The sequence below is a fragment of the Mesoplodon mirus genome (assembly GCF_964341445.2).
Source record: "Mesoplodon mirus genome assembly, chromosome: 2".
In the NCBI taxonomy this organism is placed as follows: Eukaryota; Metazoa; Chordata; class Mammalia; order Artiodactyla; family Ziphiidae; genus Mesoplodon; species Mesoplodon mirus.
This window is the reverse complement of record NC_138977.1, coordinates 8,443,877-8,465,760: the sequence shown is the minus strand read 5'-3', so window position 1 is coordinate 8,465,760 and position 21,884 is coordinate 8,443,877. Positions and strand designations below refer to the sequence as shown.

The following is a 21,884-nucleotide window of genomic DNA, read 5'->3' as shown; positions in this document are numbered from 1 at the left end:
GATATTAAACTCTTCTTCAAGAATTACTAATCAGAGAATAAAATACATACTGTTAAGATAAAAACTCTTGGTAAAAAAAAAATTAAGAAAATGCAAGTATAAAAATATTACCCCTCAGAAATGTTTTTTTGTTTTTATCTTCCTTATGCTTTCTGTAATTGGGAAAATACAGGCTAATACTTGATGTTCACATTATACTAAAAAACTGAGGTCTGGATATTGTTTGGTGGTAGGGTAAAACAATTTGTGCATTTTGCACTTCTCTTTTGAAGAACAATCCTTTTAAAAGGTAGGACTCAAATATTTACTAGAAATGTCAATTCTGCCACTATAGGATAAGCTTGTCCATTAGACTGTAAGCCTTACAAGGGCATAAGCCTTGTCTCTCTCTCTTTTTTTTTACCACTGTATCCTGTAAAGCAAACAAAAGGAAATACAAAATCAACAAGACAGGAGTCACCAGAGGCAAAGGGCAGATCACAGAGATGGGGGTGGCAGAAGGAGCAACCAGCAGAGAGAAAAATGTGGGGGTGAAAGACTGGGGGGGCACAAAGAAAGAGGGACAACAACTCAGGGGAGACCAGAGGGAGAAGGAGAGGACAACCGAGAGGGAGAGAGAGGTTCTAGAAAGACAGGGGCAGGAGAGAAGAGAGCAAGGGGGGTGAGGGAGGAAGAGAGAAGAAAGAGGGTGACAGTCAAGACAAAAGGGGGTTTCTGATTGTGAGTGAGAGGCGAGGGGAGGGAGGAGGCCAATGAGCCAGGGTGAGCAAGAGAGAGGGGTGTAAAAAGAGATGCCCTGTTTGAAAGCATGCTTCCCATAGAAGGAACTGAAGATAGTAATTTTATTCATTCAAATTAATTTCAAGCTCTTATTTCCTTTAAAAAAAAAAGCCTAAATAGGGACAGTCATCGACAGGAAGACACTGGAAGTCGCCAAAAAAGATACCCCACATCCAAAGACAAAGGAGAAGCAACAATGAGACTGTACGAGGGGCACAATCACAGTAAAATCAAATCCCATAACTGCTGGGTGGTGACTCACAGACTGGAGAACACTTATACCACAGAAGTCCACCCACTGGAGTGAAGATTCTGAGCCCCGCGTCAGGCTTCCCAACCTGGGGGTCCAGCAATGGGAGGAGGAATTCCTAGAGAATCAGACTTTGAAGCCTAGTGGGATTTGATTGCAGGACTTCAACAGGACTGGGGGAAACAAGAGACTCCACTCTTGGAGGGCATGCACAAAGTAGTGTGTGCATCGGGACCCAGGAGAAGGAGCAGTGAGCCCAGGGGAAATGGAACCAGACCTACTTGCTAGTGTGGGAGGGTCTCCTGCAGAGGCGGGGGGTGGCTGTGGCTCACCGTGGGGGCAAGGACACTGGCAGCAGAATTTCTGGGAAGTACTCCTTGGCATGAGCCCTCCCAGAGTCTGTCATTAGCCCCACCAAACAGCCCAGGTAGGCTCCAGTGTTGGGTTGCCTCAGGCCAAGCAACCAACAGAAAGGGATCCCAGCCGCACCCATCAGCAGGCAAGTGGATTAAAGTTTTACTGAGCTCTGCCCACCAGAGCAACAGTCAGCTCTACCCACCACCAGTCATTCCTATCAGGAAACTTACACAAGCCTCTTAGATAGCCTCATCCACCAGAGGGCAGACAGCAGAAGCAAGAGGAACTACAATCCTGCAGCCTGTGGAATGAAAGCCACATTCACAGATAGACAAGATGAAAAGGCAGAGGGCTATGTACCAGATGAAGGAACAAGATAAAACCCCAAAAAAGCAACTAAATGAAGGGGAGATAGGCAACCTTCCAGAAACAGAATTCAGAATAATGATAGTAAAGATGATCCAGGACCTCAGAAAAAGAATGGAGGCAAAGATCAAGAAGATGCAAGAAATGTTTAATGAAGACCTAAAAGAATTAAACAACAAACAAACAGAGATGAACAATACAATAACTGAAATGAAAACTACACTAGATGGACTCAATAGCAGAATAGCTGAGGCAGAAGAATGGATAAGTGACCTGGAAGACAGAATGGTGGAGTTCACTGCTGCAGAACAGAATAAAGAAAAAAGAATGAAAAGAAATGAGACAGCCTAAGAGTCTTCTGGGACAACATTAAATGCAATAACATTCGCATTATAGGGGTCCCAGAAGGAGAAGAGACAGAGAAAGGACCAGAGAATATATCTGAAGAAATTATAGTTGAAAATTTCCCTAATATGGGAAAGGAAATAGCCACCCAAGTCCAGGAAGTGCAGCAACTCCCACACGGGACAAACCCAAGGAGAAACACGCCGAGACACATAGTAATCAAACTGGCAAAAAATAAGACAAAGAAAAATTATTGAAAGCAGCAAGGGAAAAATGACAAATAACATACAAGGGAACTCCCATAAGGTTAACAGCTGATTTCTCAACAGAAACTCTACAAGCCAGAAGGGAGTGGCCTGATATACTTAAAGTGATGAAAGGGAAGAACCTACAACGAAGATTACTCTACCCCGCAAGGATCTCATTCAGATTCAATGGAGAAACCAAAAGCTTTACAGACAAGCAAAACCTAAGAGAATTCAGCACCACCAGACCAGCTCTACAACAAATGCTAAAAGAACTTCTCTAAGTGGGAAACACAAGAGGAGAAAAGGACCTACAAGGCCAAACCCAAAACAATTAAGAAAATGGTCATAGGAACATACATATCGATAATTACCTTAAACATGAATGGATTAAATGCTCCAACCAAAAGACACAGGCTTGCTGAACGGATACAAAAACAAGACCCATACATATGCTGTCTACAAGAGACCCATTTCAGACCTAGGGATACATACAGACTGAAAGTGAGGGGATGGAAAAAGATATTCCATGCAAATGGAAATCAAAAGAAAGCTGGAGTAGCAATTCTCATATAAGATAAAATAGACTTTAAAATAAAGCATGTTATAAGAGACAAGGAAGGACACTACATAATGATCAAGCAATCAATACAAGAAGAAGATATAACAATTATAAATATATATGCACCCAACAGAGGAGCACTTCAATACATAAGGCAACTGATAACAGCTATAAAAGAGGAAATCAACAGTGACACAATAATAGTGGGGGACTTTAACACCTCACTTACACCAATGGAAAGATCATCCAAAATGAAAATAAATAAGGAAACAGAAGCTTTAAATGACACAATAGACCAGAAAGATTTGATATTTATAGGACATCCCATCCAAAAACAGCAGATTACACTTTCTTCTCAAGTGCGCATGGAACATTCTCCAGGATAGATCACATCTTGGGTTACAAATCAAGCCTCAGTAAATTTAAGAAAATTTAAATCATATCAAGCATATTTTCTGACCACAACACTATGAGATTAGAAATGCATTACCGGGAAAAAAACGTAAAAAACAAAAACACACGGAGGCTAAACAATACGATACTAAATAACCAAGAGATCAGTGAAGAAATCAAAGAGGAAATCAAAAAATACCTAGAGACAAATGACAATGAAAATACATCAATCCAAAACCTATGGGATGCAGCAAAAGCAGTTCTAAGATGGAAGTTTATAGCTATACAGACCTACCTCAAGAAACAAGAAAAATATCAAATAAACAATCTAACCTTACACCTAAAGAAACTAGAGAAAGAAGAACAAACAAAACCAAAAGTTAGCAGAAGGAAAGAAATCATAAAGATCAGAGCAGAAATAAATGAAATAGAAACGAGAAAACAATAGCAAAGATCCATAAAACTGAAAGCCGGTTCTTTAAGAAGATGAACAAAATTGATAAACCATTAGCCAGACTCATCAAGAAAAAGAGAGAGAGGACTCAAATCAATAAAATTAAAAATGAAAAAGGAGAAGTTACAACAGACACTGCAGAGATACAAAGCATCCTAAGAGAATACTACAAGCAACTCTATGCCAACAAAATGGACAAACTGGAAGAAATGGACAAATTCTTAGAAAGGTATAACCTTCCAAGGCTGAACCAGGAAGAAATAGTAAATATGAACAGACCAATCACAAGTAATGAAATTGAAACTGTGATTAAAAATGTTCCAACAAACAAAAGTCCAGGACCAGATGGCTTCACAGGTGAATTCTATCAAACATTTAGAGAAGAGCTAACACCCATCCTTCTCAAACAGTTCCAAAAAATTGCAGAGGAAGGAACACTCCCAATCTCATTCTACAAGGCCACCATCACCCTGATACCAAAACCAGACAAAGATACTACAAAAAAAGAAAATTACCAACCAATATCACTGATGAATATAGATGCAAAAATCCTCAACAAAATACTAGCAAACAGAATCCAACAACACATTAAGAGGAACATACACCATGATCAAGTGGGATTTATCCCAGGGATGCAAAGATTCTTCAATATATGCAAATCAATCAATGTGATACACCATATTAACAAATTGAAGAATAAAAACCATATGATAATGTCAATAGATGCAGATAAAGCTTTTGACAAAATTCAACACCCATTTATGATAAAAACTCTCCAGAAAGTGGGCATAGAGGGAACCTACCTTGACATAATAAAGGCCATATATGACAAACTCACAGCAAACATCATTCTCAGTGGTGAAAACCTGAAAGCATTTCCTCTAAGATCAGGAACAAGACAAGTATATCCACTCTCACCACTATTATCCAACATAGTTTGGAAGTCCTAGACACAGCAATCAGAGAAGAAAAAGAAATAAAAGGAATACAAACTGGAAAAGAAGAAGTAAAACTGTCATTGTTTGCAGATGACATGCTACTGTACATAGAGAATCCTAAAGACGCCATCAGAAAACTACTAGAGCTAATCAATGAATTCGGTAAAGTTGCAAGATACAAAATTAATGCACAGAAATCTCTTGCATTCCTATACACTAATACATAATAACACTAATGATGAAAAAACTGAAAGAGAAATTAATGAAACACTCCCATTTACCATTGCAACCAAAAGTATAAAATACCTAGGAATAAACCTACCTAGGGAGACAAAAGACCTGTATGCAGAAAACTATAAGAAAAAAATTAAAGGTGATACCAACAGATGAAGAGATATACCATATTCTTGGATTGGAAGAATCAATATTGTGAAAATGACTATACTATCCAAAGCAATCTACAGATTCACTGCAATCCCTATCAAACTACCAATGGCATTTTTTACGGAACTAGAACAAAAAATCTTAAAATATGTATGGATAAACAAAAGACCCCGAATAGCCAAAGCAGTCTTGAGGGAAAAAAAAACGGAGCTGGAGGAATCAGACTCCCTGGCTTCAGACTATACTACAAAGCTATAGTAATCAAGACAATATGGTACTGGCACAAAAACAGGAACATAGATCAATGGAACAACATAGAAAGCCCAGAGATAAGCCCACGTGCCTATGGTCAACTAATCTATGACAAAGGAGGCAAGGATATACAATGGAGAAAAGACAGTCTCTTCAATAAGTGGTGCTGGGAAAACTAGACAGCTACATGTAAAAGAATGAAATTAGAATACTCCCTAACACCATACACAAAAGTAAAGTCAAAATGGATTTGAGACCTAAATGTAAGACTGGACTCTATAAAACTCTTAGAGGAAAACATAGGAAGAACATTCTTTGACATAAATCACAGCAAGATCTTTTTTGATCGACCTGCTAGAGTAATGGAAATAAAAACAAAAATAAACAAATGGGACCTAATGAAACTTCAAAGCTTTTGCGCAACAGAGGAAACTATAAACAAGACAAAAAGGCAACCCTCAGAATGGGAGAAAATATTTGCAAATGAATCAATGGACAAAGGATTAATCTCTAAAATTTATAAACAGCTCATGCAGCTCAATACTAAAGAAACAAACAACCCAATCCAAAAATGGGCAGAAGACCTAAATAGACATTTCTCCAAAGAAGACATACAGATGACCAAGAAGCACATGAAATGCTGCTCAACATCACTAATTATTAGAGGAATGCAAACCAAAACTACAGTGAGGTATCACCTCACACCAGTTAGAATGGGCATCATCAGAAAATCTACAAACAACAAATGCTCGAGAGCATGTGGAGAAAAGGGAACCCTCTTGCACTGTTGGTGGGAATGTAAATTGATACAGCCACTATGGAGAACAGTATGGAGGTTCCTTAAAAAACTAAAAATAGGATTACCATATGATCCAGCAATCCCACTACTAGGCATATATATACCCAGAGAAAACCATAATTCAAAAAGACACATGCACCCCAATATTCATTGCAGCACTATTTACAATAGCCAGGTCATGGAAGCAACCTAAATGCCCATCACAGACGAATGGATAAAGATGTGGTACATATATACAATGAAATATTATTCAGCCATAAAAATTGAGTCATTTGTTGAGACATAGATGGATCTAGAGACTGTCATACAGAGTGAAGTAAGTCAGAAAGAGAAAAACAAATATCGTATATTAATGCATGTATGTGGAACCTAGAAAAATGGTACAGATGAACCAGTTTGCAGGGCAGAAGTTGAGACACAGATGTAGAGAACAAACGTATGGACACCAAGAGGGGAAAGCTGCAGGGGGCTGGGGATGGTGGTGTGCTGAATTTGGCGATTGGGATTGACATGTATACACTGATGTGTATAAAATTGATGACAAATAAGAACCTGCTGTATAAAAAAATTCAAAAAAAAGCCTCAATAATTCTGAAATAATCAAAATCAATTATATGGTAAATAAAGGACTATAGTGGTTCAGGGTATGAGTTTGAATACCACTGCTGCCTGGAAGCTTGGAGACCTGGCATAGGTTACTCAAACCCTCTGAGCCTCGGGAAAAGGGGAATTGTGTGGTATCACATAAGGATATGGAGATTAAGAATGGCTGTACCACTTTATATAGATGGCACTTGCTTCCCCTGCCAGGTACTGTTCTAAGTGCCTTCCATATATTAAGTCAACATTCACAGCCACCTTATGAGGTGAGAAAATTGAAGTGCTTAGAAGGTAAGTAGCTTGTCTCAGGTCACAGATCTTCTTAGGGAAAAAACTGGGCTTTTAATCCAGTATGGTCTCAGAGTTAGTACTTTTCATTACTATATACACAGTCTCTCAAAAAGATTAAGACAAGGTGTATCAACACAGTGTGAGAATGTCACTACCCTCAAAAATGATAGATCCTACTCTTGATCAAAACTGCAATTATAACTGGAGAAACAAACCTTTTTCATACTGCTTCTAAAGGAGAATCTGTGTAATAGAAGATAAAGTCAGGAGAAAATAAACCAGAAGTCCATTATGATGAATGCATTGCATGAGTAATAGCCCCTGAATGAGATACTTTTATTTTAGACTTTTTCCTCTTCTTTCTCTTTTCTTTCACATAGCCAACCTGTTGCTAGATTTCCATATTTCCTTCAGAATCACTCTTGGGATTTTCCATTCTTCACCTTAAGGACCTGACGGAGGCATCACAGCTGGACTAATAAAACAAGAATTTGGAGCAAGAGAGGTGAATGTTAGTGCCAGCAGATAAGAGCCAACGTTATAACGAAGTTTCTTTGAATTGACATATTTTAATTGCTCTTCAAATCCCAGATCACTTGACTCTGCCTTGGCTGTGCAGATAGGAATCAGCATTAGCAGATTGTGGTGACTGGGCTAAGATGGCGGCCAGGTCCTGGGAAAGGAAGAAGTAAGAGGTATTTCTCTTCCCAGTCACTGCCTTGTGCGTTGACTAAGTCCTGCAGTCCTGGGGCCATTCTGTACAACATGCTATGCGAAGGTGAGGATCAAATAAAAACAGAAGTTTAAAATTCTGCAAATTTCTCCCATATAAGCAAGAAACACACTATACTCACTTTTTCATTGTAGATGTCTCCAAGCATTGTACTTGCTCTCACAAAATCTAGGCTTTGAAAATTTTTTCTTGCAATTTTCACAACTTTTTTCAAGTATTTCACTGCTTCTGCCATCTGTCCTTGGCTAGAAAAAAATAAAATAAGAAACTACCGGAGTGTCATCTCATTTAATATCACAGTAAAGAGAAGATTTTTTGTGTGTCTTTACTTTAGAAAGTGTAAGACAGTTATCAGGATAATGAAATGTAAAGTGTATATTTTAAAAATATGTGGCTCGCCTTTGACAGAGTATACAGTGAGTTAGAACTTAAGCCTTTAAACTCTTATGCATTGCTGGTAGGATTGTAAAATAGTGCAGCTGCTTGGAAAAACAACTTGTCAGTTCTTCAAAAAGTATAATATACAGTTACCATATGACCCAAGAATTCCACTCCTATGTATATACCCAAGAGGAATGAAAACACATGTCCACACAAACACTTGGACATGAATGTTCATATCAATGCTATAATAATAGGTAAGAAGTGGAAACAACCCAAATGTCTATCAATTGACTGGGAAGCAAAATGTGCTGTATTCCTACAGTGGAACATTATTCAGCCACAAAAAGGAATGCAGTAGTGATACATACTACGACATGGATAAAACTTGAAAATATGCGAAGTGAAAGATGCCAGTTACACAAAATAAAACCACATATTGTATGATTCCATCTACATGAAATGTCCAGAACAGGCAAATCTATACAAACAGGAAGTAGGTTAGTAGTTACCAGAGGCCATGGGGGTGCGGGTGGGTAAATTGGGAGTGGCTGCTAATGGGTGTGTGTTTCTTTTTGAAGTGAAGAAAAGTATCTGAAATTAAATAGTGGTGATGGCTGCACAACTGTGTGAACATACTAAGAACTACTGAATTGTAGACTTTAAAAGGAGAAATGTATGGTATATAGATTATATCTCTGTAAAGCTGTTATTTTTTTGAAAAAATAAAGCCTCTAAAAAGGTTGAAAATTTCCACATTCCTTTGCAAATGAAAACAGTTCTTTGAGGGCAGTCATATGCAATCCATATAATACCTTCTGGAGGTATTAGAACAAATATGATGAAAATAGAGGATTCTGAAATCTCCTAACCAGGATTCAAGGAAGGAAAGATAAAGCCTGAAGATGGGCTTCCCTGGTGGCGTAGTGGTTAAGAATCTGCCTGCCAATGCAGGGGACACGGGTTCAATCCCTGGACCGGGAAGATCCCACATGCTGCGGAGCAACTAAGCCCGTGCGCCACAACTACTGAGCCTGCATTCTAGAGCCTGCAAGCCTCAACTACTGAAGCCCGCACGCCTAGAGCCAGTGCTCCGCAACAAGAGAAGCCACCGCAATGAGAAGCCTGCGCACCACAACAAAGAGTAGCTCCCGCTCAACGCAGCTAGCGAAAGCCTGCACACAGCAACAAAGACCCAACTCAGCCAAAAATAAATAAATAAATAAATTTTTATAAAAAAGGCCTGAAGGTGGAAGGAGCCTGGCTCCTGGCACAAGAATCTGGCAAACGGCAAGAATTTACATAAACAAGAAATAAGACTTTATTGTCATACGTCACTGAGATTTTGGTGACTGTTAGCACAGCTCAAATAACCCAGAATGACTAAAACAAGTTTGGCTATTTTATTTTCTTTCATAAAGAATAGAGGGGTCAGTTAGATCATTATACTGTATGTCATTATACTGTAAAATTAGTGCTGTATGTCAATAACATCTCAATAAAACTGGAAGCAAAAATAATAAAGTACTTGTATCTAGAATATTGAACAAACAAATAAATAATACGTGGGGAGCATTGGCCAAAAAAAATAAGAGAGACACATCATTTTAAAGATTTCAATGAATTATATTCAGAAACTTCTATTTGAATTTTGCTCTCATTTTACAAATCTGAGTCCCAAATACTCATTAGTTCCTCATGATCTGAATGCTACCCCAAAGATACACAAATCTGCATTTCATATGAGTAAGAGCTAAACAGTAAAATAAGAAATGGAAAGAGTTTAAAAATTTCTCTAAAGGAGCTAATTATTTGAAAGCCTGTCTAAAGAGACGGGCTCTTTTCTACTAGGAGCCAGTTGTAGTGATGTCCTATGTGAAGAACACTTGGGGGGCTACAAGATTAAGAACCAAGGTGAAAAATCCTTGAGCAACCAAAGAGACAAACAGTAATTTTTGAAAACAGCTCCATCCAAGGTATCATAAGCTGTGACTGCCTTTTGCAGAGGTAGTTGAAGCCAAAGTCCTGCTCAAGGGAAATTTGACTGCTGATTCAGAGCCACAAAGAATTAAAATGTTACGGACAAAGCAAGAAGTGATTTCAAAATAATGGCTCCAAATTAAGCATGCTGAATAAATTCAATATCTGTTGAATGTCTGGCTTTTTTTTTTTTTTTGGTCAATCCCTAAAAAAGAATGGTGAATCTAAGATGATATGCAATTCCATTATTAAATCATGTCAGAACTGTTGAAATTGTTTTATTAAAGTGACAAAATCCAAAATTTAGAGATTTAAAAGTAACAAAACCCCCTGTAATTGTGTTCTTCAATGGAGCATAATAAAGGAAAAACTCTTACTCCTGAACATGTCTGAATCCCTAGAACGACCTCTCTTTGTTTTCATATGTCAGCAGTTCCCAGTGAGCATCTGTGCCATGACCCTTAATAAATCACAAGATGAAATTCTGAAAGGAAGAGGTTGTTTTACAATTAAGCTGATTCTTGCATGGGCATTTCTTTATGTTTATAGGGCAAGGATTTACTCATAGGAGCTCCAGATAGGATGATGTCAAATATGGCATATGGAGAAGTTTTGCTACAAATTTTTAAATTATTGCAACTATAGAAAAATTTAGCAACTCTAATACATACTTCACTGGTTCTAAAACACCTACTTTCCCATATTTTAACATTTCTGAAATCGGGATCCCTTAGAACAGGTGGCATCTTATAATCTCTGTCAGACAGGGAGCAGTCAAGTCATAGCTGTTGCTGGATTTGTCCATGTTTCTGGTTATGACTTGCAATTGCAATGCCTTGATCTTTCTGTCAACAACTATTAAAGGATAATTTCAGAGAGAAATATGAGGAATGGTTGTTTTCTAAAAACCTTTCACTGAAATTCTGGAAGATAAGAAAGTACTGGCTTCAAGATTGGCAGACTGAGTGTTCATGACTTGGAAGAAATACTGGAGGGGGTACTGGGGCACTATTTTAAGAAAGGCTACATAGCACCAATGTTCTTGATGACACAAAAGATAATATGGGTGAGGAAAAAAAGATAGTGACAATTCTGAGTTTAAAAATGATTCAGAAGAATTGGACTTTGAATGGAAAGATGTTTGAGGAGTATAATAACCTTACTTTGTCTATATTTTCTTTTTACATGAACTCTCAAGAGTCGTAAAAAATACCTATGTGTGAGTCTAAAATAGCTCTTTTATTAAGTATAAGATCAAAATTCTAAGCAATAGGAAAATATTATGTCACAGTTTAGTTAGAATATTTTTCTTCCTTGGGTATGTAGGGTGTGTAGTCCAATAAAAAAAAAGTTAGATTTGGTGAAATGTGAAAATAAAGCCACTCATTCAGTATAATGGATTAGGTTAGTTCATTGGTTAGTAAATTTTTGATTAAAATTTGCTAGGAAGTTTAAAATTCACATAAAATTTATATGTGTATACATGATGACTAGGACATATGAGATAGAACAACTCTAAAACTGGTCTAATTACTTTATAGTTCTAATAAATTTCTATCTGTACTGACTCAATTTAATTTTATGAAAAAATTAACTTACCTATTTTTTTGTTTGTGTTTATGTCATATGTGTATAGCCATAAAGCAATCAAATATTCAACACTGTTCTGTTTGTATGCTGGGCATCAAAATATTAACAGTTCTAACCTTACACATTTATTTGTGAAATGGCCCTCATTTTCCTGGTTGCAGTTAAAATAGGAAAAGTTAACATTCACCCAAATCTCTGAGCAACTAGAACTCACCACAGAATCATTTTTTCCAAGAATATCTATAATCAATAATCAATGAGCATTACCATATGCAATAAATAGTTGGAAAAGCACTAAGAAGTAAGACAAAAGGTAATACTTGGTTTTTAGTGGTAAGAACTTGAGATTTGTCCCACCAGAAATGGTCAGTATATGGAATAAATAAGTTCATGCAAAAACATTTTCATACATTTAGAATTTTCATAAAATAATCCCATGAATGGGGTGCATATGTTAACAGCACTATTGGAAAATTAGATTTGTTTGGCTGTTTTACAAAATCAAATAAAATGAGTTGGGAAATTATACTTATAACCAAGGAAGAATTATCTAAGATTAGAACTCATATTTAACTTGGAAAGAATGTCAAACTGCCGTGAAACACTGACTGAAATGAAATATTTTGTCTAAGTGCTATTATTCTATAACCTGTATGGAAATAAACACAGTAGCTCTGAGGAAAAACTGCATATCATTAGACCACAGTCTTTGATCTATACTAAGCACTTAATAAAATTAGTCTTTAAATGTCAAAAAAAGAGGGGTGAATTGTATGGTTATTTAAAAGGATAAAACCTTTAAAAAGTTTCTATCCCCAGAGCTGGGTCTCTGGCAAGGACAGAGAAAGCGTATAGGCAGCCTTGTGACGAAGCGGACCGTGGAACAAATGTGCCGTGACAAAGCCACATGCGTGACGCTGGGAGTGATTCACAGACAGGAAGGCTGTTCCAACAGCGAGAGGCCAGGGGCAGCTTCCTGCAGGAGCTGGGGAGGAGAGCAGCAGCCATGGGGGGGGGGGTCTCCTTGGAGATATGATGCTTCTGCCCTCTCCAGGGGGCTGGAATGTCCCACCTGCCTGTTCCACAAAGGAATGGAAGTGAAAACAGGCAGCAGGTCCCTTTTGCCTATTAAACTAACATTAAAATGTATTTAGTGGAAATGCCTAGTACTGGCAACAGTGTAATGAAATAGGCATTCTTGTATATCTCTGGAAGCATCTGGTAAACCAGCAAATGGGAATAATAATAATAATAAATAATAATAATAATGAATTGGAAAGTATCCGTTAACACACCTGAGGAGCTATGATAAAATTTTGTTTCATTGGGCTCTGGGATCAGACATGTGGAAATCTGTCCTAATGGATGTTGTTTTAAATAGAAGGGGAATGATATTCACCACTGCATTCGTCTGCAAACAAGTGGAATCAAAATAGATGTCAAAGAATGGTTATGTAAATTGATTCTAACAACGCAGTGGTTAGTGGCCTTTAAAATATTTGTTTCTGAAGAAATTCATCCACCTGCAAACAAAAATCTTAAGATATGTTAAGTTAAAAATCATGACTCAAGGGCTTCCCTGGTGGCACAGTGGTTAAGAGTCCGCCTGCCGATGCAGGGGACACGGGTTCGTGTCCCGGTCTGGGAAGATCCCACATGCCGCAGAGCGGCTAGGCCCGTGAGCCATGGCGCTGAGCCTGCGCGTCCGGAGCCTGTGCTCCGCAAGGGGAGAGGTCACAACAGTGAGAGGCCCACCTACCGCAAAAAAAAAAAAAAAAAAAAAAAAATCATGACTCAAATTTTACTATGTATGTTTGCAAATATCTAATAAATAATAAACATTGGGGGAAAATACTGGAAGGAATTACAACAAAATAACAGTGCTGTCATTAACATGAAAAAAAAAAGTTAATAAAAGCTGAATGGTAGTTTGTTCTTCCAAGTGTCCCTCAGTGGTGAAAACTCAGGTATCCCTAAAATCACCTATACAAGTGGCAAAATGCTTAGAAAGACATCCAGGTTCTAGCAGAGTGCTTGGCATGTATTAGGCCTTCATATATTTCTGAATGAAGAAACAGTGGAAAATTTGAGAAGGGAAACACTTATATAGTACACATAAAAGTTAAGCTTCCAGGTAAGTCATTGGAGAACCTGTCATTGGATATTTGGAGACCATGACTGTAAACTCCTGTATCCTGGATATTTCAGTAACATCAAGAATATCTTTTTATTTCAGGAACATCTTTGAGAGACTATCAAACACCCTAGAATGTTCTCATGACTGGGGAATATGGTTCCTGCCCCTAAACAGTTTCACTGTTTGGGGAGATTAATTTATACATTCATATGTGGGATTAACTCTGATAAGTACTATGAACTGTCTGTAGTGCTTTGAAACCTGGAGCACATTCATTTGAATATCTTTGCAAGAGCAGGTCTAGTGTTTGTGGGGTAAATTTGGTCTTAAAAGGGAGTCAAAAGGATATGGAGCCAAATCTAGTGAATACAATGGGGATCTCAAAGCATCAATAGAAATTTGAAAAATTGTAATATGCATTGTGGGAGATATCTTTGAACTGCATAAAAGGTTTAGTGTGCTTATAGAGTCACAGGCTCTTTGCTCCACTCCATCTTTCTTCCTCTTCCACCCTTACCCAGGCCTTCAGCACAGGTTGGGGGTCACTTCTGTGAACCATCCATCTTTCTCCAAATGTTTCTCCCTGTCTAGTGCCTAGCACTCCCAGCCAGTCTGTTATTCTCTCATTTTTCCTATAGCTCTCATTTTCTCAGTATCTTACTGACACTGAGGTCTCTGTTTACCCAAAGTTGGCTGTTTGCAGGGTTCTGTCCAAGGCCTTTCTCTCCCCTCCATTAAATGGTTCTATGGGCAATTTCATATACTGCTGTGGTATGTCCTCATTCTTATATGCACATGCCTGGCACATCTGTATTTCTAGACCTGATTTCCCCCTGTACTTCACATCCATATTTCCAATTGTCCAGACATACAAGGCATGCAAAGGAAGACACTTCCCTCCAAGTGATGTCATCTAATGATGTGGATGATGGCATTTTGGGAATTAATCATCAGGAAACCCTTTCATAGTGTAGCGGTATAAAGTGTTCACAAGTAATTTAATGTATTTTGTTCTAAAAATGGGATTACCCAGAGAGATGATTTTCTATGTTTTCTAAATATGTCTCTAGATCCTTTTGGCTGTTTTCAAAGATTAAGCCCACCTCTCAATCAGTGATGTGTGGCTGTAGGAGCTATTCAAAAGGATAGGCGACAGCTCAGAAAGTATTTCAAAAGAGTTTGATTTTAAGCAGGTAGTGGCAGGATTAGAGGTATAAACTTGCATAACCTCCCAAGATTTGATGAGAACAACATTCATTTCCATAGATAAGCTGTGGTATGTTTGTGAAAATAAATTAAATTGCTTTAAAATCACTGTGTGTACTATGTTGGATATTAGAAAGATCTAAGCTTGAATTCCAGTTTGGCCTCTTAGATGAATAACTTTGATGACATCTGCACTCTTTCTCAGCTTGTTTCCTCATTTTTTTTTTTGTTTCCTCATTTTAAAAATGGCCATAAGTTACTGTGAGATGAAAAACTACATATATGTATAACCTGGCACATAGTAACAATTCAATAAATGACAGCTAGTTATTACTATTACCTCTCAGTGAAATAAAAAGCTATCATATCCATAACTCTCTACTTGGTATTATCTGTCAGTAACTGATAGAAAGTCAATTTAGCTAAGCATTACTTTTTGAAAGTCTTCCATTATGCAATGAATTAAACACCATAATTTGAACACACATTCTGCAAGACAGACACATAAAGCCTTGGTGTTTATTTTCTAGGGGGCACAGTCAAAGAACTAACACTTTTTGTTTACTTGAGTTTCAGGTACTGCCAATACATTCTTTTTTCCTTTCTTATTGGTAAAAGAATGCTCTACATATCAGAAATGGAATGGAATTTTATATTCCCAAAGTTATGAATACTGCTTTTTATGATTCTGTTCTCACCTTTTCATAACAATATTATGAATACTCTTCTTCCACACTTAGGCATAGTTCAATTCTCCAGAAAAATTATGAATTGTTTGAGGAATATTTCAAATGCAGACATGGAGAGGTGCACTCATTAATTTAAAATTTGTTTTGTGGAACAACTAAAATGGTATTGAGAGAGCTTGAGAGTATAAAAAATTAGTAAATAATATAGTTTATTTTACTTAGAATTTTAAGCAAACTTGCGGATTTCTAAGACTAAATTTATCATATTAGTGTTAACTCTCAAAGATCTTTCTTGTACTGTAATATTCAAGAAAAATTGATGAAATAAGAAAAAAGTAGAGACTTTGCATAGCATTTTAAAACTGTAGGGGAAGATTACTATTTTTATTCAGTAAAAATGGATTCACTGAAGCTTATTTATGTTCATGTTTCTAAAAGCTGATCTATTTTTTAACACCTTATTTTAAATTTTTTTTTAATTTTTTAACATCTTTATTGGAGTATAATTGCTTTACAATGTTGTGTTAGTTTCTGCTGTATAACAAAGTGAATCAGCTATATGTATCCATATATCCCCATATCCCCTCCCTCTTGTGTCTCCCTCCCACCCTCCTTATCCCACCCCTCTAGGTCGTCACAAAGCACGGAGCTGATCTCCCTGTGCAATGCAGCTGCTTCCCACTAGCTATCTATTTTGCATTTGGTAGTGTATATATGTCAATGTCACTCTCACTTCATCCCAGCTTACACTTCCCTGTCCCCATATCCTTAAGTCCATTCTCTATGTCTCTGTCTTTATTCCTGTCCTGCCCCTAGGTTCATCGGAACCATTTTGGGTTTTTTTTAGATTCCATATATATGTGTTATAAAAGCTGATTTTTTTTTTTTTTTTTTGCGGTACACGGGCCTCTCACTGTTGTGGCCTCTCCCCTTGTGGAGCACAGGCTCCGGACATGCAGGCTCAGCGGCCATGGCTCACGGGCCCAGCCGCTCCACGGCATGTGGGATCTTCCCAGACCGGGGCCCGAACCCGTGTCCCCTGCATCGGCAGGCAGATTCTCAACCACTGCGCCACCAAGGAAGCCCAAAGCTGATCTATTTTTGATGGAAGAACACTTTGGATTAGGTTTGGCTGGCTGACGATTGTTAAATCACAACACACACAAACAAAAAAACGAGTTCAGTGAACAAGAAACACAACAGCATAAATAAAACTATCGCTGGGTGAGTCAAGTTGTTTTTCTCACAGAGGAGCAACAGATCTCCAAAACATCCAGAATTATCTGGAACTTGTTCTAACAAATAATGCTAGAGAAAAAGGCTTCCTATTATAAATTATATGCCCCACTCAACGCTGTACAGTGCTGTAGCCAGGAAAGTTGTTACTATAGCATCTGAAATATAAACATTACATGCTGCTGAAAGGATTTCCAAATTTAAAAGTTAGCAATAGATTTAGAAACCAGTCTTTCTTTGGAAGGGGAAGAATCAAATATTTTCTTACAGAAAAGCTACAGATTATTTGTATAAGTTAAAGGACAAGGTTAAAATGTTAGACAAATATTAATTCCAGTTTTCTATATGCAGTGCACAGGTGCAACTTGAACAACATATTATATGGTATAATCATTAAATTCATTCAACCAGACCTTAGAGAGTTAAAAACATATATTCTGAGGAACAGGACTCCTCGGTCCAAAGAATGAGAATGAAACAGTGCAGAATATTTGTGTATCAAGGTGATTCCAGTTTCCAGCTGGGAAAACAGGACTGTTAACACCCACATCCCCTGACAACTGTCCAATTATGTATATCACACTTGGCCTACTGTTTGCAGTAGAAGTAATCAATAAAGGATGTGGTTGAGTGAACATAGATTTTGGTTGAACCAATGCATGAAAACTTAATCATTTACTCAGAGAGAAGAAATCAAATAGAGCAGTGATGAAACAGCCACTAAGGGGTTTGTTGATTGTGCCACCAAGTTTGTGGGCCACGGATGAAAGTAATAAGGCAAATGGAATCAGTGACAGGAGAAAATGTAAAAAGCTATTCTTAATTTCATGAATTAATAGAAATGTTTTGATGTATTTTGGGGGGTCATTTTTAGGAAATTTCACATCAAAGCCTGGATGTTTCATTTTAAAGAATATATGAAAATTACTAGGGCATGTCATTTCTCTCAAGCAAGAAGAAATTAATTTTCAGTTATAACAGAAAGGGTAATTTTCACACTTGAAACTTTGTACTGATTGATTTAAAGATCTCCACCGTGGAAAATTTTCTAGGAAATAATATAACCCAAGTTTGCAAGAAAATTTAACAGTTAGTAAGGAATAAACCCAGAGATGGGCTAGTTGTGACAAGTATGTCTTGAATGACTCTCATTTTTGTGATTTTCCCCCTAGATTCTTTTTAAAAGTCATCCTGATTATTTGGAGAGTTGTAGCATTTCAGTAAATGAGGCAAAAAAAAAAAAAAAAACCCACAAATGCCATAAGGAAAATAAGGATTTTTCCCTCTGTATTTACTCAAATTGTTTATCTATGTAATAATAATATTTAGTTGGTAATTTCTCAACTCACTATCTCTTTGTTTTATGGACCATAATTCTGGTTTTTATAGCTGTGTCATAGGCAATTTTTCTCATTTTAGAATACCAATACTCTTTTTTTTCACTAGTATTCCAAGTAGGAGGGGAAAAGACATTGTAAATGCTTATTTTTCTGTTATGCTACTTAAACGCTTGTGCAATTAATATAATTCAGACCAATAGCAAAAAAAAACAAACCCTGCTCACTATTGAAACCTTCATCAATAACCCTAATGCCAGGGCTGAGCCTAGCCTTACCAAATGGGCAACAGTATTACCAAGTCCTGAGTCTTGAGGGAATGTGGCATGTTTTTCAATTGAAGGCTTAATATAAATTCTTATAACCATTTTAGAAGCTTCCAGCATTACAGCTTATTCACCTTTCATGCATGCTCTGCTGATGGCCTTAAACACACACTTATCCTAGACATGGCTATCCTCTTCCATTTCCTTTAAAGAGATAAAATATGTTTATAGAGATAGGACTCCCATTAGTGAAAATTGTGCAATTGCACAGGGTAGGAGAGAGAGATTTAGAGGTGATGCTAAGCTTCACATGCAGCTTGATTTATTTTTCAGTCACCACAACAATAATTGCCTCTATTTTCGTAGTGCTCCATTTCTTGCATGTTACTGCTAATCTGGGGACAGTTTAGGACAATGAAGGGACATATGTGTGTGTGCGCATTTGTGCATTTGTGTGTGTGTGCATGTGTCAAAGAACACCAAGCCCTTGAAGTGAAATTTTCTAAAAATGACCACAAAATATATATCAAAATACTTCTAGTAATTAGTGGACTCAATCTAATAAGGCTTATCAGATATCTAGGGTGCCGTTGTCTACATGTATATAGAATTTTTGTTTTTGAAACATGTGTTTCTGAGTTATTGTGCACAAATGGTGAGAGAATATGCTGAGGGTTGCACTCCCCTGAGTGCTCCTCCAAATACAGCAACAGTGCTGCAAAATGGCAGATTTGGATTGGAAATCCTGCGGCGGGCTTGGGACTCCATTTCCTTATGAACTCAGAGGAAGCTTTTCCTGTACTCTTTTGTGCATTACATAACATTATACAATTAAGAACCCATGCCTACCATACAAATCATTGCTGTCTTCATTGGTATTTTAGTAGATGGGAATTCTTACAAGTGGAATTCACTTCATTTGGTATAAAAGTGAGATAGGGATACAGTTTCTTGCCCATTATATGTTTGCCCCAAGGCAGGTTGCTAGATTGTTGAGAGTGTTGGAATATAATCGTCCCCATTCCTACCAGAAACATACCCTACTTCATGATATAGCAAACATAGCTGGATCCGAAGGGCTCCAATCAACATTGTGGAATAGAAGGACGTGGAGCTCACCTCCTCCCACAAATACATCAAAAATACTTCTACATGTGGAAAAATTCTGACAGAATACCTACTGAATGCTGGCACGAGATCTCGGACAGTCAAAATTGCGAGAAAGATCACCATGTAGCCATGCAGGATGAAAGAAAAAAAAGAGAAAAATGGGAATTGTGACAGGACCTGTGCCCCTGGGAGGGAGTTGTGAAAGAGAGAAGGTTCCCTCACCCTGGGAAGCCCCCTTCATGGGTGAGAAGTTCAGCTGGGACAGGAAGGGAACTTCAGAGGTTCAGAGAAGAGTGCAGCAACAATCTTGCAGCAGGCAGAACAGAGAGAGACCTACACAGATAGTCCGTGTCACCTCACTGCACTCCCCAGCCCAATATGCACATTTGCTGGTGTACACAGGGGCTGGGTGCTGAAACTCATGTTTCAGAAGACAGACCCAGGGAGAGGACTGGGGTTGGCTTCACAGAGACAGCCTGAAGGGGATAGAGTGTGGGACAGGTTGCAACTGGGGGGGCGGGTGTATGCAGAAGGAGCCTGGGCCCTCCATAAAAGTGAAATACCACTGTTAATAGGCACATGAAGGGAGGGGTAGACCCCATGTTATAGTAGCCTCATTCTTGGAGGGCTCACAGCTGGTGTGGCTCCACCTCTACGAGCTCTGGGAGCATGCAAGCAGGTTGCCCACACATGGAGGTTGGGCTGAAATCAGAGCCGATCCCCACGGGCCATGCCACTATGGAAGCAGGGCTGAAATCTGAGTCCTCTCCTTGTGGTTGTGTGATCTGTGGATTTATGCCACTGCTGCCACCACTGGCTTTATAAACTCAGTGCCTGTGGGTCATCCAAGTAGATTACATGTGCTCCTGCATCTGGGGCAGATGTAGAGTTAGAAGATGTGGGCTTTGTGGGTGCACACACATGGAGACAGGGCAAGGGTCTGGGCTGCTTCCATAGGTTCCATGGCATGTCCAGGTGCATGACTACTGTGGTCATGGTACGTGGCTTCAGTGGATCTGTGACTACAAATCTGCACTGGTGGCTTTGTGAACACAGTGCCTGAGGGACACCAAGGCTGACTGCCTGCATTCCACTGTTGAGGTGGAGCTGAGGGCAGTGTCCAAAACAGTACTTTGTGAACCCACACAGTGGATGACAGGCAACACCACAGAGCACACTTCCCGGTGGGCAGCTCCTGTGGAGGAATACTCAGTGGCTCCTCTCACAGTGAGAGTGCTCCTGTCCTGCAGAGAGGACCCAAATAAACAAAATAAGAATGAAAGAGGTGAAATAACAACTGATACTGCAGAAATACAAAAAAACATAAAAGAATACTATGAACAATTATATGCCAACAAATTTGACAACCTAGAAAAAAATGAACAAGTTTCTAGAAGTATACAGCCCACCAAAACTGAATCAAGAAGAAATAGATATTTTGAACAGACTGATCACTAGAAGTGAACTAGAATCTGTAAAACAAAATGAAACAAACTCCCTGCAAACAAAAGTCCAGGACCAGATGGCTTCACTGGGGAATTCTACCTAAACATACAAAGAACTCATACCAATCCTTCTCAACCTCTTCCAAAATATTGGAAGGAGGGGACACTCCCAAAGTCATTTTATGAAGCCTGATACCAAAACCAGATAAAGACACTACCAAAAAAGAAAATTACAGGCCAATATCTTTGATGAATAAGATGCAAAAATTCTCAACAAAATATTAGCAAACCAAATCCAACAACACATAAAAAAGGTCAAACAACATGATCAAGGTGGATTCATCCCATGGTCACAAGGATTGTTTAACATATGCAAATCAATCAATGTGATACACCATATCAACCAAAAAAAAAAAACCAGACAAAAACCACATGATCATCTCAATAGATGCAGAAAGCATTTGATAAAATTCAACATCCATTCATGATAAAAAGTCTTACCAAAGTGGGTATAGAGGGAACATATCTCAACATAATAAAAGCTATTTATGACAAACCTACAGCCAATATAATACTCAACAATAAGAAGCTGAAAGCCTTACTGCTAAAATCTGGAACAAGACAAGAATGCCCACTCTCACCACTTCTGTTCAACATACTATTGCCACAGCAATCAGACAAGAAAAAGAAATTAAAAGTATCCAAATTGGAAGGGAAGAGGTAAAATTGTCAATATATGCAGATAACATGTTACTCTA

At 38.1% G+C, this 21,884-nt stretch overlaps 1 protein-coding gene across 1 annotated transcript in view; it reads right to left on the bottom strand.

The window, feature by feature from the left end:
• Window positions 1–21,884, bottom strand: part of TTC29 (tetratricopeptide repeat domain 29) — a gene marked incomplete at its 3' end in the record, with an annotated part of 262,852 nt that overhangs the window by 106,593 nt on the left and 134,375 nt on the right. Inside the window, exon 10 of the mRNA XM_082611227.1 lies at window positions 7,871–7,994. Within this exon, the coding sequence (XP_082467353.1) occupies window positions 7,871–7,994 (124 nt within the window). The remainder of the gene's footprint in view (window positions 1–7,870; window positions 7,995–21,884) is intronic.